The sequence below is a fragment of the Limulus polyphemus genome, unplaced genomic scaffold (assembly GCF_000517525.1).
Source record: "Limulus polyphemus unplaced genomic scaffold, Limulus_polyphemus-2.1.2 Scaffold3252, whole genome shotgun sequence".
Taxonomy (NCBI): domain Eukaryota; kingdom Metazoa; phylum Arthropoda; class Merostomata; order Xiphosura; family Limulidae; genus Limulus; species Limulus polyphemus.
This window is the reverse complement of record NW_013668862.1, coordinates 38,924-62,232: the sequence shown is the minus strand read 5'-3', so window position 1 is coordinate 62,232 and position 23,309 is coordinate 38,924. Positions and strand designations below refer to the sequence as shown.

The 23,309-nt window shown below is 30.5% G+C and overlaps 1 protein-coding gene across 6 annotated transcripts in view; it reads right to left on the bottom strand.

Moving 5' to 3' along the window:
* LOC106468994 (protein hu-li tai shao-like) overlaps window positions 1-23,309 on the bottom strand; it is a 77,946-nt gene that overhangs the window by 20,551 nt on the left and 34,086 nt on the right. For all 6 annotated transcript variants that reach the window (XM_013929448.2, XM_013929450.2, XM_013929451.2 and 3 more), the window contains 6 exons: window positions 17,674-17,772; window positions 16,601-16,819; window positions 14,436-14,560; window positions 13,824-13,950; window positions 10,940-11,026; window positions 974-1,112 (listed from right to left, as the gene is read on the bottom strand). In XM_013929448.2, coding sequence (XP_013784902.1) covers window positions 974-1,112; window positions 10,940-11,026; window positions 13,824-13,950; window positions 14,436-14,560; window positions 16,601-16,819; window positions 17,674-17,772 — 796 coding nt within the window. The remainder of the gene's footprint in view (window positions 1-973; window positions 1,113-10,939; window positions 11,027-13,823; window positions 13,951-14,435; window positions 14,561-16,600; window positions 16,820-17,673; window positions 17,773-23,309) is intronic.

Here is a 23,309-nt window from a genome sequence, read left to right as displayed (position 1 = left end):
CCAAAATGGTAGCATAAACTTCAAATTTCATAATCAAGAAGAGTCAGCCAAAACCAAAATTATAAATAATAATGCAACTAATAAACTGGGATTAAATGAAAGTAAAGAAACAGTCTAAATAAACTTGGAAGCAATTTATATGGAAAATAATTTGTGAGTATACTAAAGCTGAATGTGAAACTTGTAACAAACAAACTCGCCCGAGCACAAGCACTACCAAAAGAGAAGTGATAGTTCAGTAAAGGCATATAGAGAGAGTCACATGCATCATATATGTTGTGCTCCTACTGGTCGAGAAATGACGCATGATGATTTGCATGAGAGACATGTTGAAATCATTTGATTCTAATAGAAGGGTGCAGAAGGCTTGTGGCATGCATGAATAAAAAATTTTGCATACAGAGGGCAGCACTGGACAAAATTAGCAAATCTTATGAGTGGAGATAAGTACCACATCAAAACATAACGTGCTTGTCATGGCTCTTCTACATTAACATAGATGCATCATCATCTTACAATATTTTACAGATACTTCAAAGCCTTTAACATAATCTCCATTATGAAGATGTGACATAGAAAATAATAGCAGATTTACTCCTTCAAGTAATAAGATCTGTGCTGTTAAAAGTTTTTACCAACAAATTTCCATTTAGTATCCTTTTGGCTCACATAGCAAGCACATTATGAAGTTTATTGAACATAAAGATTAATGATTAGTTCAAGCTTAAAAAAAAAGTTTAAGGCAAAATAGATGGCATCTTAGTGTAAGCTTTTCTAAAACTGTCTCAAGTAAAAACAAGAGGTTTCTGTAAAAATCCTGAAACTTTATAAATAAGATTTTAATCATAACTTTTCTATCACCTATAAACCTTATCTTTTAAATTCAGAATTTTTAAAATTTAGGATATACAAGACTACTAAATAATTAGTGCCAAAGCTAAGATTAATACCTACAAAACACCAATATTCTCACCCTTTTCTCCTTTTTGCTTTTTCTCCATTATCCTCTTGTACTGGTCCATCTCTTCTTCTGTTAGATTGTACACCACGGTGGTTGCGTTAGTCTGAGTTCCTTCCACATCATTCATTACTACTTGTTCAACTGTGGTATTCTGATGAGCATTAGAAAACACTTTCAACTAAACCTGTTTTTTAAATGTGTTAGCTACTGCTGCCAAGCTCTTAGTGATGTAATAAACCAGATGTCACTGCTTTATATTGTGAATACAATACTGTTCAGAATGTTTTGTTAATGACTGATTGAAATCAAGACAATAAAAGTTGATTAATTTTGGTTTTAAACTAATACCAAAGTACCTTTAGCTCAATATATACTCACCAACAATGGATAACCAACAAGCTTTTCTAAAACCATCTATGGTATTAACTACAAAGTACATAATGTTAAGATGTTAAAACAATCACAAGATATCACAAAGTATGTAACAAACTTTTTAAAACAATCACAAGATACTAACTACAAACTACTTCACGTCAATACTTTTTAAAATAGTCATGTAATACTAACAGGGATGGAAACAAACAGTATTATATTAATGTTAGAGAGAATGTAGTACAAGTGTGAAGATGTTCATGTATGATTTTCTAAAAAATAGCAATTGAATTATTTAATTTTTTCTCCTCTTTAATGCACGTAAAATAAGTACCGTGTAGACAATGCACTACACCTCACTGAAAGAGGGATATGTCAGTAACTTAATTCATCTAGTAATAATACTTCTTAATTGGAAAACAATTTGATTAGTGTATGCTGTAACTTATCACAGGTTTGACAGATTTCTGCCTGTCATGCAAGGAAATTTCAAACTGACAATTTTAATTTTGTAATGATAAAATGTCATATCGTGTTAATTGTTACAGAATTTCAATTGTAAAAACTAGATATCAGATCTCAATAAAGCACAAATATGGATGAGTAGAGTAGTGTTAGAATGTTGACTGTATTCTGCCATCTTTGTTAAAAATATGAAGATTAATTGCATGGGATGAGGAATTTTAATGATTTGTTCATTAGAGGAATACAAGCAGCTGCTTTAAAAAAGGATGGTGTTGTAAAGTCTGTTGAAGATACTTTCAAAACACCACCATTAGCCCATGCATGTCATAGTGGAGAACAGCAGAACAGGCAACATGTTTCTCATTTCACATTTTCTACTCACAAAAAACTGCCATTTGAAAACTTTGAAGATTTGTAAAAGAAACATGGAGAGCATATGAGTACCACTTATAACAACAGACAAGGGTACAATAGATTTATGCAGACATCTGGCAAAGTTCTGGGGAAGAACTTTGTAAAAGAACATAAAACATCAATTTTTTTTCACTTCTCCTCAATGGAAAATTCATACTGCAAATACAGAGAAGCTGCTACTGTTTGTGAAGTTTGTATCAATGGATGGGGACATAAAAAACAGCTTATTGAGGCAGGTTTGTTTTTAATTTTACATTATCTATTAATGTGTTACATGAAATTTATCATCATAAACAAGAGATTATGTAATATAGTTTTCAAATGATAGTCTTGCAGTCCAGTAATATACATGTAGCTAATCATACCTCTAATATACATTTTGATAGACAACTAACGGACATAAAACCTCCTACCATAGAGAGGGTTACACATAGCAGAACTCGAAACTTGTAGATAACTACAATTATAAGAGAAACTGGTTGGCTTGTTCACTGACAGTACTGTGGTGATTTTAGGCATGAAGAAAACTCTTGCTGTTCACCTGAGAGAGAATTGATGACTTATAGCTATTCACAGTCTTAATCAATGTTATGCATTTTTTGTACAAAATCAATATCGAACTTTAGAGATGGTAGAATTTGTAAGTTGACAACTATGTTCAGATTTCAGTTTTACTTTAGCTTGCTACTAAAGAATTCAAGGAGACGTACTGTGATAAAGTGGTGGACATCTGAACAGCCCTTTTCTGTTTGTACCAAATAAGCCTAAAAAAAAACACTTGGAGAGCTGAAAAGAGTTAGGGGACTTTTTTAGGAACAGAGATAATTCAGTCATGTTCAAGCAACACAACATGAACACAAGTATAAATCAACCGAAGTTCTGTTGCAGCCTTACCATGTCATAATGCAGCACTTAAAAAATGGTAGTGGCAAACAAATCTCAAAAGCAAAAAGGGGTTTTAAAAATGCTGACACCTACAACGTCTGTTTTGTATTTGGTGTTCTGTGATGAAATACTCTTTTCACAAAATGCTGACACCTACAAAGTCTGTTTTGTATTTAGTGTTCTGTGATGAAATACTCTTTTCACAAAATGCTGACACCTACAAAGTCTGTTTTGTATTTGGTGTTCTGTGATAAAATACTCTTTTCACTGACAAGATTTTCTCTAAATTTGTAAAGCAACAATACTAATTTCTTATATGTTTTGTCTTGTGTTGAGGCAGCACATGCAGGAATGAATTATAGTAATGCTGGTAATCCTGCATGCAAAGAACTGCATGTGCTGTTAGAGGAAAATGTGGGAGATAAGAAATGCAGAATTGGAATACATAGTTACTTTTACAAATGCCAGGGGAGTCACTGAATTCTTTACATCACACAAGGATATGTATGTGGAAAAAATTAAAAATGTATCACAAACAAATTAAGACTTACTGAAACTAGACCTCCAATTTTGAGTTGGTTGAAGATATTGGACATTGCAGCATGTAATGCATATGAATCATTAATGTCTGGTAATAAGGAGCTGGGTACTTTATTTGATCAGTGTTAAGGAATTTAGGTGTGCATGTAAATGCTAAATAAGTCCTTTCTGAATGGAATGAACATGCACTTCAGATATAGAAGTCTTGGGCATCTGGAAAAAACAATTCTGAAAAAGGATGATTGGTATGTACAAACTGCAGTTTCCAAATTTAAATTATGTTCTGTAAGTACTTTTAGTGATACCAATGTCCAATAGGACTATAGAAAAAGGTACTGGAACATCAGCTCAGAATCAAATTGCAAGTACTTTTAGTGATACCAATGTCCAATGCAACATCAGAACGATCCTTTTCAGCCATGCAACATGTTAAAACTGACTAAAGGAAAGGGTACTGGAACATCAGCTCAGAATCAAATTGGAGGGTCCTAGTCCTAAGGAGTTTGATCCTAATCCACTCACTGAGAGATATTTTGCATTGTTATTTAGACAGCCTTCTGCAAGGCCTTTTGTCTCTTAGAGAAACCCCCCAGAAGTTTTACATTTTCATTATAGTTCAAAGTAAGATTAATGTAACAGGGGTACCAAGGCTATAATGTTGTATCTTAATTGTAAAATTATAATTCACTTCAGCCTTGTTGTACCTGTATTCAGTTGTGGTGATAAGGGATCATATGTTTTGTTGGATACTTTTTAGGTTTTTTCATGAGACAGCAGCACTTGAGTAACAGGATAGATCCATTTACAAGAAATAATCACTAAATCCTTCCCCGACACGTTATCCTATTAAAAATATGGTGACTACAGTATCTGTCTTATTGAAATTAATTTATTATTTACTGTAAAGCAGTAGTTATGTCTTCGTGTAGCATCAACATTATTTTCAATCCTTTAGTCACTGGAATGCATATTACAAGCCATTAGCAAAATGCTCAAGTAACTTAAAATGTTTACCACAGATTTCAGAAAAGGGTTCTGCATTAAAACAAATAGAGTAAACCTTCTTGTGATAAGTGTTAGTTACAAAGAATGTTTTTTTTTATAAAGAATAATATTAGTAGGATTAGTGTTAATATACTCAGTGAAGGAGAGGTAAGGCTGTTTACATGGAAAAATAACAAATGTATTGTTGTAAGTTTACATTTCAAAAACAGTTTAACCTAAAAAATTGTAAAACAAGTGAACCTTTTTAATTTTAGCTAAGTCATTTTCTAACAACAGAAAATTAAGCTATTTTAAAGAAAACAGCAAGCTATACGCAAAATAATTCAAATAAAAGTAAAATATTTTTTTAAAACTGAATCTTGTAATATTTTTAACATACAAACTATTTCTTTGATGGAATTTGTTGATATAGAATTTTATTGATTTAAAAAGTGCATTACGTTGTTATTGCTACACAAATTAGATTAAGTTGCAGATTTCCTAAACAAATGGAAATTATTTCCATCCTTTTGTTTAACTACCAAGTATGTAATGTCAAGGCTTATAAAACTATCATATGACAGTAACTGCAAAGTATGTAATGTCAAGGCTTGTTAAACTATCATATGATACTAACGACAAGGTGTGTAATTGTCAAGGCTTTTTAAAACTACCATATGATACTAACTACAAAGTATGTGATGTCAACTTTTTAAAACTATTATATTATATGATAGTAACTACAAAGTATGTAATGTTAAGGCTTTTTAAAACTACCATATGATACTAACTACAAAGTATGTAATGTTAAAGCTTTTTAAAACTACCATATGATACTAACTACAAAGTATGTGATGTCAACTTTTTAAAACTATTATATTATATGATAGTAACTACAAAGTATGTAATGTTAAAGCTTTTTAAAACTATCATATGATACTAACTACAAAGTATGTAATGTTAAGGCTTTTAAAACTATCATATGATACTAACTACAAAGTATGTAATGTCAACTTTTTAAACTATTATATTATATGATAGTAACTACAAAGTATGTAATGTCAAGGCTTTTAAAACTATCATATCATATTAACTACAAAGTATGTAATGTCAAGGCTTTTAAAACTATCATATGATACTAACTACAAAGTATGTAATGTCAAATTTTAAAACTATCATATGATACTAACTACAAAGTATGTAATGTCAACTTTTAAAACTATCATATGATACTAACTACAAAGTATGTAATGACAAATTTTAAAACTATTATATGATACTAACTACAAAGTATGTAATGTCAAGGCTTTTTAAAACTATCATTGAAATACAAATACACAGGAGACTGAAGAAATGGAAGTAAGCTAAATGAATGAATAAAAACAAAAGCTTTATTTCTCCAACAAGGTACAACTTGGGCTTTACCAAAGTTATCTGGTTTCATGTTTTGAGAACTATTTTCTAGACGCTGGAGCCTACAAAGACAAGACCATTTCATATCCTGTTCATAAGGATGAACTACTACAAATAGTACAACCGCACAAAAATTTACCAAATGTATTCTTTCTTGATATAGTAGGGTGAAATATAGTAATTCTTTCAACTATGTCAAGCTAAAAGGAGCATGTATAGACATCGTCCAACTGATGGTACTTAAAGAATGCTATTTCAAACTGCACAATTCAACTGATGGTATCTATATGTAGAATCATACACAGACTTTTTTTATATGTTAAAATACTTTTATTTGTGAGCTTTCGCCCTCTTATCGAGGCCTTCATCGGGCAACAACATTCTGAGCAATAAAAATTTGTTAAGCTGTGGAACACTGCTTTAAGTTAGGTATCTAGGTAACAGTCGTAACAAAAACCGACATCTGGTATTAAAGTTATTAAATATATAGAATTATAATGAATATATATAATATAAATTGATTGCTTTGATATAATAAACATAGGGAAAATACAATTATAGGTATTAATAGAGATATACAAAATGAAGGAATTTTTAAATTTCAAATAATACATTGTAAAATTAAAGGTTTAATTTTACATCAAAACCATGACAAATAATATGCTTTATGTCTTTAATCACTATGAAAAGAAAAAAGGCATTTCTTCCTTATGTACCAGGCCTAGGAGAAAAACTTTGTTTGATAATGAATAAACTTAACATCACTGTAGTTTTCTTAAGTCCTCCTACACTATGTGACAATCTTACAAAGGTAAAATCCCCAATTCCCAGTCGCCTCAAAAAGAAAGTGGTTTATAGCACTAGGTGTGAATGTAATAAACAATACATTGAGGAAACACAAGGCCTGTTACAGGTAAGGTTCAAAGAACACCAAAGAGATAAGAACTGTACTATAAACACACCAGCTATAGCTTTTCACATTCAGGAAAACAATCATAATAATAGATAGAGAAGAAAATAGCAAACATGGAAAAATCAAGGAAGTTATTGCCATCCAAGCACATGACAGTGGACCACCAGTTGGAATTATTCAAAACAATGGCCAACAACTACTCAATACTGCATGGACACCACTAATAAAAAACAAAGCATGTTAGTTGTCATGGTTTTGATGTAAAATAATTTTACAAAGTATTATTTGAAGTTTACAAATTCCTTTATTTTGTATTTCTCTAATAATACCTATAATTGTATTTTCCTGATGTTTATTATGTTAATCAATTAATTTATATTCTATACTTATCATAATTCTATATGCCTGAATAACTTTAATACCAGATGTCAGTTATCTATATAATGCCCTAATTATGCTCAATACAAATGATGGTACCTACAGAATGCTATTTGAAACTATGAATGTTTCAAATGATGGTAGTTAAAGAATACTATCCCAAATTATGTACATTTCAACTAATGATGCTTAAAGAATGATATTTCAAACTATGCACATTTCAACTGATGGTATCTAAAGAATGATATTTCAAACTATGCACATTTCAACTGATGGTATTTAAAGAATGATATTTCAAACTATGCACATTTCAAGTGATGGTATCTAAAGAATGATATTTCAAACTATGCACATTTCAACTGATGGTATCTAAAGAATGATATTTCAAACTATGCACATTTCAACTGATGGTATTTAAAGAATGATATTTCAAACTATACACATTTTAACTGATGGTATCTAAAGAATGATATTTCAAACTATGCACATTTCAACTGATGGTATTTAAAGAATGATATTTCAAACTATGCACATTTCAACTGACGGTATCTAAAGAATGATATTTCAAACTATGCCCATTTCAACTGATGGTACCTAAAGAATGATATTTCAAACTATGCACATTTCAACTGATGGTACCTAAAGAATGATATTTCAAACTATGCACATTTCAACTAATGGTACCTAAAGAATGATATTTCAAACTATTTACATTTCAACTGATGGTATTTAAAGAATGATATTTCAAACTATGCACATTTCAACTAATGGTACCTAAAGAATGATATTTCAAACTATGCACATTTCAACTGATGGTATCTAAAGAATGATATTTCAAACTATTTACATTTCAACTGATGGTATTTAAAGAATGATATTTCAAACTATGCACATTTTAACTGATGGTATCTAAAGAATGATATTTCAAACTATTTACGTTTCAACTGATAGTATTTAAAGAATGATATTTCAACTTATGAATGTTTCGATTGCAAACAAATCATCAATTTTTCACATTTCAACTGATGGTACTTGAATAATGCTGTTTATCTCTTTTCTGATGTATAAAACAAGCAACTTCAATACCTAAGTTAGCCCAGCGTAGTTTTCTATGCCCAAACACAACTAATAGTATATAATTTAGGTACAGTATTCCCCTGTTATGATATTTGCATGTTAAATGAGAATAACTACACTCAATAAAATAGAAGAATACAGTGAAAGCTTTTATTAGAAACAATGTCACACAATACAGCTGGAGATTTTCCTGAAGAATTAAACATGACAAACACCCCACGACAGCAGAAGCACCTTACATTTTTCTTAAGGAAAGTGAAACTTCCAAATTCAATTAAAAGAGATCTTATATTTATGGAATATGATTTTCAATCTTCACTTTAAAAGCTTACAGAAACATGTTTTGAACAAAATTTTTACAACAACCATTTCCAATTAAATTTTGTAATCAAAGATTTTTTTTCTGCTTAATAGTTAATAGATTTAATAGTAAAATCCAAAAACTGAACAACTGGTATATTTACAAGCACTACCACATGATGTCTTTGCACAGAAAGATACAGCAGGAACATTAATTATATTTATCTACTAAAGTGCATTCCATTAGCATTTTTAACTACCTATAGTCAATTAATTACATTTTCAATAGATTTCAAGTTAACTTTTCTCAGGTGTGAAACACTACAAAATTTTGTTAACAAATAAAATGCATTATAAGAAACAAATTTTGTTTTCATACTGCAAGTTACAGAACAATCTTGTTCTGTAACTTGTTATTCAGTCTCACAGTTTTCATTTTCATTACACCAACCAGGAAGAAACCACATACTTTAGCTCATTCAATTAAAAAAAAGAAAGAAAAGAAGACTGTATTGGATAAGGCATTTTCCCGAACAAACGTCACAGTTCACATCTCCATTCATATCTACATGCATCTCACTTAAGAGCAAACTGAGAATGGGTTTAAGTCTCACGGGCCTATCATGGAAACGTGCATGAATATACATAAATATGCAAAACACAAGACACTGATAACACATAACAGCAAAGTCCAGGCAAAAATTATCACATGAAAGGCACAAATACAATATACCAAGAACGGGTTACACATCCTTATAACCAGGTGACAATAGAGGTACTCTTAATGTATATACTTTCACACATACTCACTGCTACCAACTACAAGTATTTCAGGTGTCAGTAAATGACAGAATGAGCCAGTGGAACAACTCTGATGCATGAGGGCCTTAACTTGCATTTCATGATTTACGAGCATCTTCACACCATTGGACGTCAAAGCCCTTTAAGTCATACAGACTCCTTTATAGTTTTCTATTCTGGTAGTCCTTTTTTGATGTGATTGGCAGTGGTTGCACAACCTAATTATATACCTTTTTTGAAAAACTCAGCTTTATCAGCTAAGAAGACACCATGTTATGAATCAAATGATTCTTGCAAACAATAAGTTCTCTGTAACTGGAACATGAGCCCAAGCAAAATGTAGGGAGATCCTGTGACTTAATCTTTGTTTAAAAATTAAGTTTTTCATATGGGTTTTCAAAACTGAATTTCTTTTATGTGAGTAATTAAGATACAGACTAAATATTGCAAAATGTGCACAAAACAAAACTTTTCCATTTGTAACATTTCAACTGCCCATTTTCACTAAACCAACTGTAAACATTTTGCCATTGTGCAAACTCTGTTACTACTTGTAAGACAACTCTATATAATGTACTTTACTGATACAATTTCAGATATTAGTTCTTTTAAATGATAAGTTCTAATAATTGGTAAATGTTTAATTTCACAGGCTATTTTGCCAATTTAAAATTCTTGCACACTTTTCACTTTACATTTTTTTCTACAACTGATTGACCAAGTTCTAACAAATACTTCTTTACACAAAATATAAAAAAACAAAAACATTCGTTTATTAACTTGCATCATGTCAAACTTGAGATAAGAATTCAATGGTACTGCCTGGCTGAGAATAAACAACAAATCTTTAAAAAAATTGGACTTGGAAAAAAACAATTGCTAGTGAGACCAAACTAGCATGCTCCAACACTTCTGAAAGTTATATACTTCTGTATACAAAGACTGAGATCCCTCGTACACAACCAAATTATTCTTGTGGGCCTACAAGTTTTATTTATGTTTCATATGATACTCATCTACAGTTTATAATAAAAGTATTACATTTTACTTAGAATAATGTATTATAACCACTCATAATATTGCAAGAATATCTGTTTTTTATCATGAAATACAAAACCAGTAATTCTAAAGCAAAGTATTATATTACTAGGCAGTATGCTTAAGTCATCTTACATGTAAATAGTTACTCACAGAATTGGTTTCCTTCACACAGATATCTGAAACTTGGCATCTTTGAAATTTATTGATGACTACATATTTTAAATATTTTTACCAATCTATTAGATTATGTACAAATCTACTTGAACCTTTGAAACAGATTTTTTGTTTTGGTATAGGATCACCTGGTTTACAATACGATATTTACATAAATTCTGTGTTTCTTACCTTGTTGCTTTTAAGGATATGTCAAGAGATTCAAAGTAAATAAAACTAACCTCTGTTTGTGCATCAGGAGAATGGAACTGGGGGGGTGAGGTGGTTTTTATTGGGGTGCTGTGGGGTGGGGAACTCTCCAGATCAAACTACAGGTAGAAAAACCAAAGTATAAAGAAAACTATTAAAAAAATGAAACAACAAAACAATACTAAATATAAACAAAAAGGGCAGGTTAAAAAGGAAACTAAAGGATAATATCATGCAGTAAATCAGTTATAAAATAATTAGTTTAATAAATCATGATGAATGGGGAAATAAGTGCAATAGGGTTAAATCATACAAAGCTCCTATGGTTATGTTGTTATTAACTAAATCAAATTTTGTCTATAAGGCAAAGTATACAAAAGAAGGAAGAAAAAAAAGATGGGTTTCAATTCACTAGTTCAGTGTATCACTAACAGTTTAAAACCAGCTCAAGCATAACTGTTAATGTTTTTTGCACACCAGGTTCTTCCAAATGACTTTCTAGAATACATAAATAAATTTTAATTTCAAACACAACACAACAACAAATATAGCAAAAACTAGTATCACCCAAGATACGCCATTATATATTATTTATGGCAAATTTTACTACATTTTCTCATGTATCTGTCTTTTCAACAGTCTATTTTGATTTTTATTCTTTTAATGTAAATTACCTGAAGATATCAAATATTCATAGTTCTGTTTAACAGCTAATATGTACTTAAATAAATAAGCTTCTGCATTATCTAGTCACAGCAGAATGTTTTCTGCATAAAACAGACAATAAATGTTACTTAATGAAATATGGCTTGTATTTTTCACTAAAAACATCAGTACAACTCTGACCTTAGGAAACTTCTAACAAAAAAACTTAATAAAATACAACAATGTTCTTTCAATAGCTTCAAAAACACTTGTCTACACAAACACACAACCCAAGTTTGTGATACACGTAACAATTTAATTATCACTAGCTGAATACAGATGAATTAGCTCCCACTTCCCATTTTCTAAAGCATAACAGCACTAAATACAAATAGAAGTATTATTAAACTAATAAAATGAATTATGTATAATGTGGTAAATACAAAAAAACCTTCAACAGTTAAATTAAAACTTTCTGTACATGTCCAGAAATACGATTTCAGGATGAGTTTTTTCCTACCTTCTGATAACAAGTTGCATAGTTTTATATATCAATTTATTAGCATTTATTGCGATAAATAGAGATTTTTTTGTCAAATTAAGGAGAAAAGATCAAAACTGTATTATAAATCTCTGTTAATGTTTAACTTGTCACAATTATAAGCATCTTTGTAACTGTGGAAACCCTATGATGTTCTCTTCAGTTATCTGCTCCACATCACCATTTTTAAAACTAGATGTATACATCAATACAAAAATTTTAAAACTATGAATAACCCTAAAATATTCCTTAAGTCTAAAGATGTAAAAGCACACTTTTCTACTAGTAACAAGATGTGTGAAGAATTAGTAAATGACCCAACTGAGGAAGTCAAAAAAAGACATCCAGAAAAACTTCTCAATTTTGTTTACCTACTTGAGTTAGGAAAGAATTACAAATCCTGAGAAACCTCAAAATTCATTCCCATCTATTAGTACCATTTGCATTAATATTTTAACCCTACAAATACCTGGATTGTGAATAAAGTATTTAGACAAAAAGTTCCATTACAACTTCATTAAAATTATCTAATTAATAGCATTACCCAAATTTCAAGTATTGCATTTTTTTTCAAACTGCATTTATAATACTAACAACTTTAACTGTTTAACAGCATGGTAGGAACAAAAGCAAAACAGAATAATCTAATCAGTACATAATGCTAAAAATTCATTACATAACATTCAGAGTAAAAGAAGAGGGAAATAACTTAACAGTGTAGAAAGAAAGAATGTGATAACAAGGAATCATATCAAAGACAATGTAAGGAAATAAACACAAGCCCAGTAAAGGACTTAGAACTTGCCAAAGTAATTAAGAGAACTCTTAAGTATCTGGAATGCAGCCTGCAGATTTTAGAAGTAAAAAGTGAACACAGTTTGTGAGCAAAGAACCTGAATTTGAGGGCTTAGAAAGTTATTAACTACAATTAAACAATGCCTTGGAAGCACAATACCTTCTTTATACACATCTTCTTTCTTAGTTGATCTTGAGTTTAGCTTACAGACTTTTTAAAAACATGTAATTTTGGATAATATGACACTCTAAGATACTTTATAATGCAAGATGCAGCAACATTTTTTCAAAAAATACAAAGAGAAATCACCACAATCATTATATAGTTAATACTCCAAAATCTTTACAAGAGATTCTCATTTGACTGTTTTCAAGAAAATTAAAATCTGTTTTTATGCAATTGATGGTGCAATGAACATGTAAACATTTTACTTGAAGGTAGTTAAATATATTTGACAGAAATGTTCCTCAGAAAGTCAAACTATTTATTATAATATACTATTGTATAAGAATTTACAAAATTCAGGAAAAAAATCACTTTTTGGTTTAATTATTACAATTCATAGCATGAGTTACATCAACATGTTCTGACACTGACTCTCCTTGTAGATGAAAAACAAATACAAAAAATTAGCATGTTACACTAATATCAAGTGAAAACAGGTTTCTAAGTGCTCAACACATTATAACACAAGTATTACAGCTGCACTAAATAAAGTGAATCTTATGTTAGCTCTGTACCAGCATTTCAGAAGAAACAAAACATACTTGAAGAGTATGCTTTACACACTCAAAGCCCGAGTATCCTGTGTTTGTTCTACAGTAAAGTACGTTAAAAAAAAAGATCTAGAGATGACTTATAACTGTCTATATTTCTTGAATAATTGACTCATGATTCCAGTTAGACAAGTAATTTCAACCGTTCACTGAGATACCTTGCTGGTTTTTTTGGAACTAGTGATGGTGGTTTCTGTAACTTCTACTTTCTGTTGAATGCTGGGAGAATTCACCCAACGAAGCTTATCTTGAGTCTTTTTACCTTCCAATAGCTTCTTCAAAGGACTGTTAGAGGAAAGCAAAAAACTATTAGTCTACTAAGTATTCAAAGGCATCTTTTACTTGATCCTTAAACAAATTCCACCATAATAAGCCTTTTCTAATAAAGGTTCCCTTTTGTTAGGTAAAAATTCTATTACTGGATAGCAAATAAAATTTGCTGAGAGGCTTATTATTATCATTATATGTCTAACTTTGCATATTCCACTATAGGAAACTTCTGTCTCAAATCACGCCTGATACTCAAAGAAACAGTGAGGTCTCACAAGAGATAAGATTCATGACTTACTACAATACTACATCCACCAACTCTATGTTCAATTCAAATTCTCATGATTAAACAAGTAAAATTCCTTTTTTTCCTTATGGGTTCTGTGTTTCTGGTACTTGTGATTTTTGTAAAAGTAATGGACTAGGTAAGAACATACACACACTACATTTACCCTTGTCTTAGTTGAAATAATTCTTATCTCAGCCCATCACCTTCTTACCTTAACCACTTGTCTTCATCTACATAACCAGAGAGGGATGCTGCTGGTGGAGCTTCAATGTCATTCCTCACACGTGGATCTTCGCTTTTCACCAACTGACGGAACACATAACCTGTCCTAAGGCCCTATTAACAGTTATTGTTTTGTTAACTAATTTTTTGCACAAACAGTACCAAAATAACAGAAAAATAATTGACTGGAAAATGAAATATATAAAAATTCCAAATATTGTAGGGTTAGAAAAAAACTGATATCTCAAAGGAGGATTGATATTCAAAAACACTTACTAGAAATCACTATTTTCTATCAGATGACATGGAAAGAAATATGTTTCAGACAAGAGACTTTTCTCTTTATTATCAAAACATCTCTTACACAATTGTCATACTTTCAATGCAGTTTGGAAAATATATTTTTACATATTATCACTAGACATGACATAACACACCAACTATATGAAAGTCGGTTTTAGTGAAAAATAAACATTTTCACAAATAATCAGTAAACATATAATAACAGAGAAAGCAGTAGCCACAAAGCTTAAAAGATATTAGAACTTTCAAATTAGATTCTAACAAAAATAGATAAAACTGGATTTTTCCAATTTCATTGCTGACAATGTTGAGCAATGAGTAAACTTTCTATGATACTTAGAAGCCATTTATTGCTGTCACAGACAATTATGGAGAAATATTCTTGTTGCAGAGGGCTATTATATATTATTTAAAGATGTTCTGGGGCTCGATTTGAGTCCGGATCTAAATGTAGCATATTCTTTATTCCCTCAGCTAGGTGACCCTTTGTACTAACTATTTATATGGTGTAGTAACAAAAAAAAATTTTAACTTATAAGCCTTCTGATGTCACTTATTTCAGGATAGTCTTTCACTATGAAGAAATTTCTCAAATGAAAATGATACCTTTAATTGTGTATTCATTTGGAATGAAAGGTTAAAATATTTTACTAATTTGTGATTAAATGTTCCTATGTTAGAAACTAGGCCTGATGAGACAACTGTGTGTCATATAACTGATTATGATCATAGAGGTATATGCAAGATTACATAGAGTGGGACAAAGGGAAGAACTTGCCCCCTCCCACTTCTTTTATGTGGGATCTCGTATAAACATGCCAACCACAATAATTAAGTCAGGCTTTTTTCTGCCCTCTCCCAAGTACCACCCATGCCTATAGGACATAATTCTTCATAGGCTGAATGATTTAAACACTCATCCTTTTTTAATTACATATTTTTGTAGGCTGTTTTTTACAAGCGCTACTCAGATCCATTGGTAATAGTACTGAATCTCAAATATGTATTCTTTATGACACATCTAAAGTACGTACAACCAACTGCCCCGTCAGAACCATAGTTTTTAAAAGAGGAGAAGTACATGAGAATAAGGTTCATTTATAAACCAACCTACACTTGTCTGTATTCTCATCTGGATAATTTTATTTCAATAGAGTATAAAATTAGTTTAATACAGGTTCTCGTTCACCACATCTATCAACTGTCTCAGACATCTGAGGGTCTTCATGATCAGCTGTAACAGTTGGAGCAAGTGTTATAAGTCAATGTCTACCAAATACATTTTACTGATTCTGTGGTTAATTTTTACTCCGATAAAGTCAAAACTCTTCAGTAATAACATGTACTGTGTCCAGAAAGTTATCACTTACAACACTGTTGCTTTAACTAGGATATCAGATAAAGTAACACTACTGTTCTTTCCTCAAATACAATTAAGAATAGTATTCAAATACTATCTTTTCTTCAGAGTGGAAGACTGTATCCCAAAACAACTAGCATCAAGTGTATTGTATAAATTTGGATGTATTCATTGCTACACAACACAGATAGGCAGCAGTATGAAGTGCCACCTTGGGGAGAGAATAAAGAACATGCTACACTTGAAACACCAGTATTAACAAGAATGTCTTCAAAGAAAGTAACAGTCTCTGCAACAAGAATATCATTCTATAATGGCCCATAACAGCAATGAATGCTTTTAAGGATCAGAGGTCTATTCTGGTCAACAGTCACAATTAAATCACAACAGTTCATATTTACCAATGTTGTTCAGACTGTAAGTTGTTTAATCCTTACAGTTTTAAAATATTCTCAGGATTCATAATCAATTCTAGTTTAGAAACTACTTACAGCATTTTCCAGTAAACGCATCTGGGCTTCAAACTCCAAGTCCCAAACTTTGCTCTTCACCAGCTTTTCATTTCCTTCCGTTTTTTCCTTCTCTTCTGCACCAGGGGACAATGGAACTTTCTCTGTCTCCTGCTGACCCCTCACCATATCTCTCACTTGTTGCTGCTCTTCTTTAGACATCAGTTGAATATTATCCAAACCAATGGGCATAAGATGAACCTGAAAACAAAACAAGAATTTACAGAACAAGGGTTACACTGCTACAAGAACGCACACATGTATAAATAAAAATAACCATCAATAAAGTAGCTGATCCCTCCAACCATTAGCTTTTGTTTCTCTGGTTTTGGTGTACAAATATAGTATGTTTATGTATGTGTGCATTTTGTAGTTATGTTTTCTTATGCACAAAAACCAAACTTGTATTTTTTTTTGGAATGGTCATTATGATATTTTAACCCCAAAATCAAAAGGGTTCTACCCCCATTTCAACAGAAGATTGATTAAAATCTACTGTTTAGAATTCTAATTATGTGGAAAGTGGATGTCTACAAATGAATGGGTAGACATAGTTATTGCTATATCACCCAAAACTTTCTGGCTAAGTAGGGGATAAAAAAATTAAAAAAATGATATGAATTTATTGCACATTTGAACCTCTATTATTGTGAGAAAAAAAAAAAGGATCTTAAATCTAACCTTTGTTTTATAAATAAAATTCACATAATTTTCGTACTCTAACCAGTGTTTTGCATCTTTTTCATTTTTACTGGGTTTTTCATGAAAGAAGGCCTTTAAGTCCATCATAGAAGAACAAAATACTATTTCTTTTCTCTGTACCTAGATTTTCTAAATGTCTAATAACCAATATCATCAATATTCAAATAACTCAATTTGTTAGGATATAAGTTTTTCTATTTCTAAGTGTGTCACCCCCAGTGGTTCACTGACAAGTTCATGAAGTTACAACACAAAAATCCTGACTTTTATTATCTATCTAACAGAGCCCAGATAGCCCATTGTCTCATCTTGTAGTACAACAAACTTCTTAGTGATTTAAAAAAAATAAGTACCTGTGTTTCGCAAGCAGTAATCGCATGACGCAACATACTGAAGGTTTCCTCAATGGTTTCTCCACACACCACTATCCCATTATGCTGCAACACCAAGATCTGCAAGTATATGATTAATAAAGTTTTTGTTACTTATAATAAATCTTAAAAGATACAAACTATATTAAGCAAGTGACCTGTAATTACTATACTTTTATTTTCAGTCATTTACAAAAATGTAATCTTCAATATCTTCAAAGGTGCAGATACAAGAAATCGAAACAAGTTTAGACCACATACTGAGGTATACATGAACCATTATGTCCTTTATTCAACATTGTGTATTGATAAAAACATTATGAAGGAAAGCATAGTGCATACAGAGGTCTGAGTTTTCATTCAAGAAACTTTAAAAAACAAAAGCATATTATTAAAAATCCTCAATGGACAAAAGTAACAACAGTTTGCTACACAGTTTTATACAAGTAAATATAATAGTTTACAAATGTTCAGTTATATAAACTGTCTTGAGCTGGTTATAGATACCAGCAACAGATCTGTAACATAAGTCATTATTCCTTTCGCTACGAGCTTTCCTATGGGAAGGGGTCAGAGGGCATGTCATCACATTTGTAGACCTACATTCAAACTTTTATTGAACTACTATTATATTAATGTATGTCTATAAGTTTGTTATCAACTTGTAGATTATAATTCAGATTTTAGTATTATACATCAGTTAATTTTTAAATTTAAAAGTAAATATTAAAACAAAATTCCTAAATATCGAATTTTGTGTCACATGGTACGTTGAATACAGCTTTAGTTCAAATTAGATGTTTGTGATTCCCAAATATAAAGTCTATAGTTGTTTATGAAACACAAACTCAAATTACCGATATTGACAAACTAGAATATAAAATAAGAACCTCCTATCTTTTCTATTTTCTGAGCTACGTGGTACGTTGAATACAGCTTTAGTTCAAATTAGATGTTTGTGATTCCCAAATATAAAGTCTATAGTTGTTTATGAAACACAAACTCAAATTACCGATATTGACAAACTAGAATATAAAATAAGAACCTCCTATCTTTTCTATTTTCTGAGCTATTATTATATTTAACAAATCAAACAAGGCTCCACCCACCTATTCTGTTTTTGAAAATACTTCTTTACATACACCTACTACACTCTATAACGTGTTTATAATTAATCAAAAGCTCAGAGTTTCCCACTCGATTTTCTCAGCCTTTGCAAAGTATTTACATAATAAAAAAACAGTCTTTGGGGTTCTAGACTCAAGAACAAATGGTGATCAAAAAATATTTTTTTAAACCCAAATACAGCTTAGTTACTAGGCTTGATAAATTACAGTGGAATTCTGTGGTATTGATATAGTAATTTATTCATTTTTTTATTTCAAAATGCATATATAAAACCTAAAGAAATTTTGTTTCACATCCTCCACGTGCAAAACTCGGCAACTTATGGCAAGCAAGCACAAACTTCGTAAGTAGAAGAGATAATCATTTTCTATATTTCTTTATTTATTGTTCTATGTTTTAAGAAAAAAATAACTAAATATTGCAAATTTATCGGTAAATAGTAATAATATGCATACATATGTAATGTATTATAACCAAAATGTGATTGTATTCTACTAATACTGGTCTACTAAAAGAAAACTAAGCTGTACATGTGCCGCGTGATTGTAACTTCTGTTATGTTAGTCAGACGTGGCTGAAAGGTCAATAAATATAATAAATATATATATAGATTTATAATATTATGAGATTTAAGCTACTTCAAATAATCATTTATGGTTTTGTGTTATAATTTGTAGTCATTCTAAAATGAATAAAGTGTAATTTAGATTATTTTCCTATTTTTTATGGAGGTTACAAGGTCGGTCAAACTGACCAAACTTGTAAAGTAAGATAAAGAAAATAAAAGATAAAATATAGTTCTTTCTAAAATAATGCTTGATAATTATTAGGAGGTTACTAAGAAGTTATGGGGATTTTGCATGTGAAACTTGAAACTATTTTGACGCATAAAAATATTTTTAATCTTAAAATCAAAATTACTTCGCACGTTGGATAGTCAACATTCGAAAAGAAAAGATGGCACGACCAAATCATTAATTAAAAAACCTTAAAACTTAATTAAAAAAATTGTGTGTACAAAAGCCTTGTAATGTTTACTGATATATCTACAAAATGTCAAGAAAATACATGTACATTTAAAAAAAGTTAAAATATAACAGACTTATGGTTACTTTGGTGAATACAGGCCAGGAGGAATCGACTCACACCATTGTCAAAGATTAAAGGCTGTTCACTCTATAGGTTTTCTACTTCAATCTCTTTCTATTGTGTTGGGCATTTCACTATTTCATACAGTTTCAATAACTTATTGTAGATTGACAGAACTTCATTAACTTTTTCAATGTCCAGAAAGTCATTGTAATCATTTAAAATAGCATTATAGTCATTTTCTTTCATTCTCCAAGATGATAACAGAATACAGACTACCTTCTTGAAGATGGTTCTGGATTTTTCAGGATTGACAAACATTTCTGGAGGATTAAAAGATAGCGAGTTCTCATCAACGAGTAAGATACAGAACATTTGTTTATAAATTTCAGAAGATGATCAACAAAAAATATTTTGCATTCAATACAAAATTCCATTACTTGCAATTTACTAGTACAAGTTGTTTCTCCTTATCTTTATTCTGTGAGGAGGCCATGACTCTTTTTTTCCCAACATCAGTGGCAACAAGTTCTCTTGCCAAAGGTGGCTGGCAAACAACTTCACTCTCAATAAAGTTCATCACCAGGTTTCTGAACAACGTTGTCAAGTCATTAGATATATAACCATGGACTTGTCACTCTTTACATGTAGAAAAAGCAGGCTACAGATATTCTGCAATGCACTTAAAAAAGTGCAACATACTCTTAATGTTTAACAGCTGAAATAATTGTCTCATATGATTTATCTTCTGGTTTGAGGATTTTTTTGCATTCTTCTGCAGTCACATATACCTGAACATTCCCCAAAATTAACAGAAATCTTTCGTAAACTGGAATATTTTTTTACCATATGTGGTTGACAAACTCAAGCAGAATCTATAAAAAAAAAGTAGTACAAAGATGCCCAATTTACCATTCAGTTTAAAAACATTCCAAACTGTGTGTAGACAACAAGAACCTATGATGATAAAAGTATCTCATCTGCCAGTTGTTTCATCATGTTGCAATATTTTCAATTTACATTGGAACCATCCATAGAAAAATCCATCAAGTTATTCATATTCAGCCTAATCTGAAATATTTTTTAAGTACTCTACAAAAACAGACGAGACAACAGTATATACTATATTTTAAAAAACATATTTCTTTAACACATGGTACAAATCAGTTTTAAATTAACATTCTATATAAAGGAAACACCAACAATAACTACACGTATTCACACACACATTGTGCATAAGGTAAAATATTGTTAATAAATATAACAAATACTGTTAATAAATATAAATTATATACATATTTATATAATGTTAAAGTACAACTGGAGGACTAAAATTCCTGGTCATTCATCTTTATTTAAAGAAAAATCTGTGAATGATTAATTTGGTCTCATTCCATGGAATATGGTGGTTATAGTTAAAAGCATATTTCATTACACATCATAAAGTGCAGTCTTTGTTTTTTACTGCAAATTTGTGTTCATTCAAACATTTTAATTTATGAATTGTCTGATCTGTATATACACTGTTACATTTGCACTTTATAATTTTTAAATCCTGTTTTTGTCCAAAGTCGTTCAATTATCTTTCAAATAAATAAAGATAAATTTTGTTAAGAGATCTATAAACAATTTGGCAGTCCATGTGTGTAGAAAAACAGGTTTTCTATTGGGTTTGAAATCTTATGGAAATAGGGTTGACAAGTAAAGGTCTATAAGCAATTTGGCAGTCCATATGTGTAAAAAAAAAAAGTTTTCTATTGGGTTTGAAATCTTAGGGAAATAGGGTTGACAAGTAACTTTTTCCCTTTTTGTATAAACAGTATAAATTGGTCAAGATATCAGAAAAAATTCAGTTGCTTCATTAACAGTTTTATCAATGATTATCGAGTCATACCCTTTATCTATGACCACATGTTTAAGATAGTTGATTTCACCAAAAAAAAAGTCAACAACATTGGATGAAATACAAAAAAGCTCTAAGTTAGAGCATGGAATATACCAAATTCTTGAGAAAAAAAGACATGAATATCTAAGTGGCAGTATAGTATCTGCAAAAGGTTTGCAAAAACTGATGTTTATCCACCGAATAATCAGTTTATAGTTACAAAAACATCTAAATAAATCAGCTGGTTATTTTCAAATAAATTTAGTGTTATTATGCAAATTGTTTAATTGGTGTAAAAAATTCTTTTAATATCAACATAACTCAGACAAATTTTGGTTTAAGTGACAGTTTGGAAAGAACAGTCAGTGGTTTCAAAATAATCCATGAAAATGTCACGAAAAAGTGGAGATATAGGAAATCCTGTAGATAATCCTTCAACTGGAGAACAGAATTTATTATTTACTTGAATAAAAAAAAGACAATACAAATGCAGCCAAAACATGTAGCAAGATATTTTTATTTTTGGAATAATAAATAATTGTAGTTTAAATCATGTACTACTTTTACTAAATTAAATACCACAAGATATAAGAGTAAAACAATATTATATAAATTGGAAAAAACTAATAGCAAAATCTACATTCAAAGTACAAATGACATGTGTATTGAATCTAACATGGACATTAATTTTTTGTTTTTAAGGCTCTCACCAAATATTACCATCAAATAGCTATTACCTTGTTTCATATAGATATCCTTAAAGTACAGTCGACACAAACAGTCTTCTCCTAACCAACATCCAAACTTTCTGGCAATAGAGCTATCAGGGAACATAACTTGAAACAGTTTTGCAATTTATTCATTTGAATGAAAAGATAAGTGACTAGTAATTGTCTGAAATATCCACAAAATCTCAGCCTTCCATATACTGTTACCAGTGACAATATCACACACACATCTGTGTTTCCAGTCTACTTATTACATCTACATTTAAAGAATTTAAAGATTCCTCTTTACTTACACTGGATTTTATACTTGAAGAAGTAGCTTAGAGTCTTGTGTTTATCACCTAGCTTGCAATTTCAAAGTACTTTTTCCTGACATCTCAGGCTTTATGTTTATCAGCTTTGAACTTTTTGACACATTAATATCCAGATTTTTATGAACAAAGAAGGCTGAAAATAAACTTCTAAACAATCTATAACTACTCATTATTGAAAAATAGTTTTAAAGACTATTGTAGTTGTCTTGAACCCTTTCAAGGCGGGTCACAGGTGAAAGGCCATGTCATCTCGTTTGTTGATTCGCATTCAAAATTTTGTTGAACTACTATTTTATTAATTTATGTAAATAAGTTTCGTATCAAACTGTAGATTATAATTCAAATTTTAGAACTATACATTACATAATTTCTTAATTTAAAAGTAAATATTAAAAACATACATAAACATCGATTTTAGTGTGTCACGTGGTATTATGAAGGTTTCCATAATTCATAAAGTTTACGTGAACGACG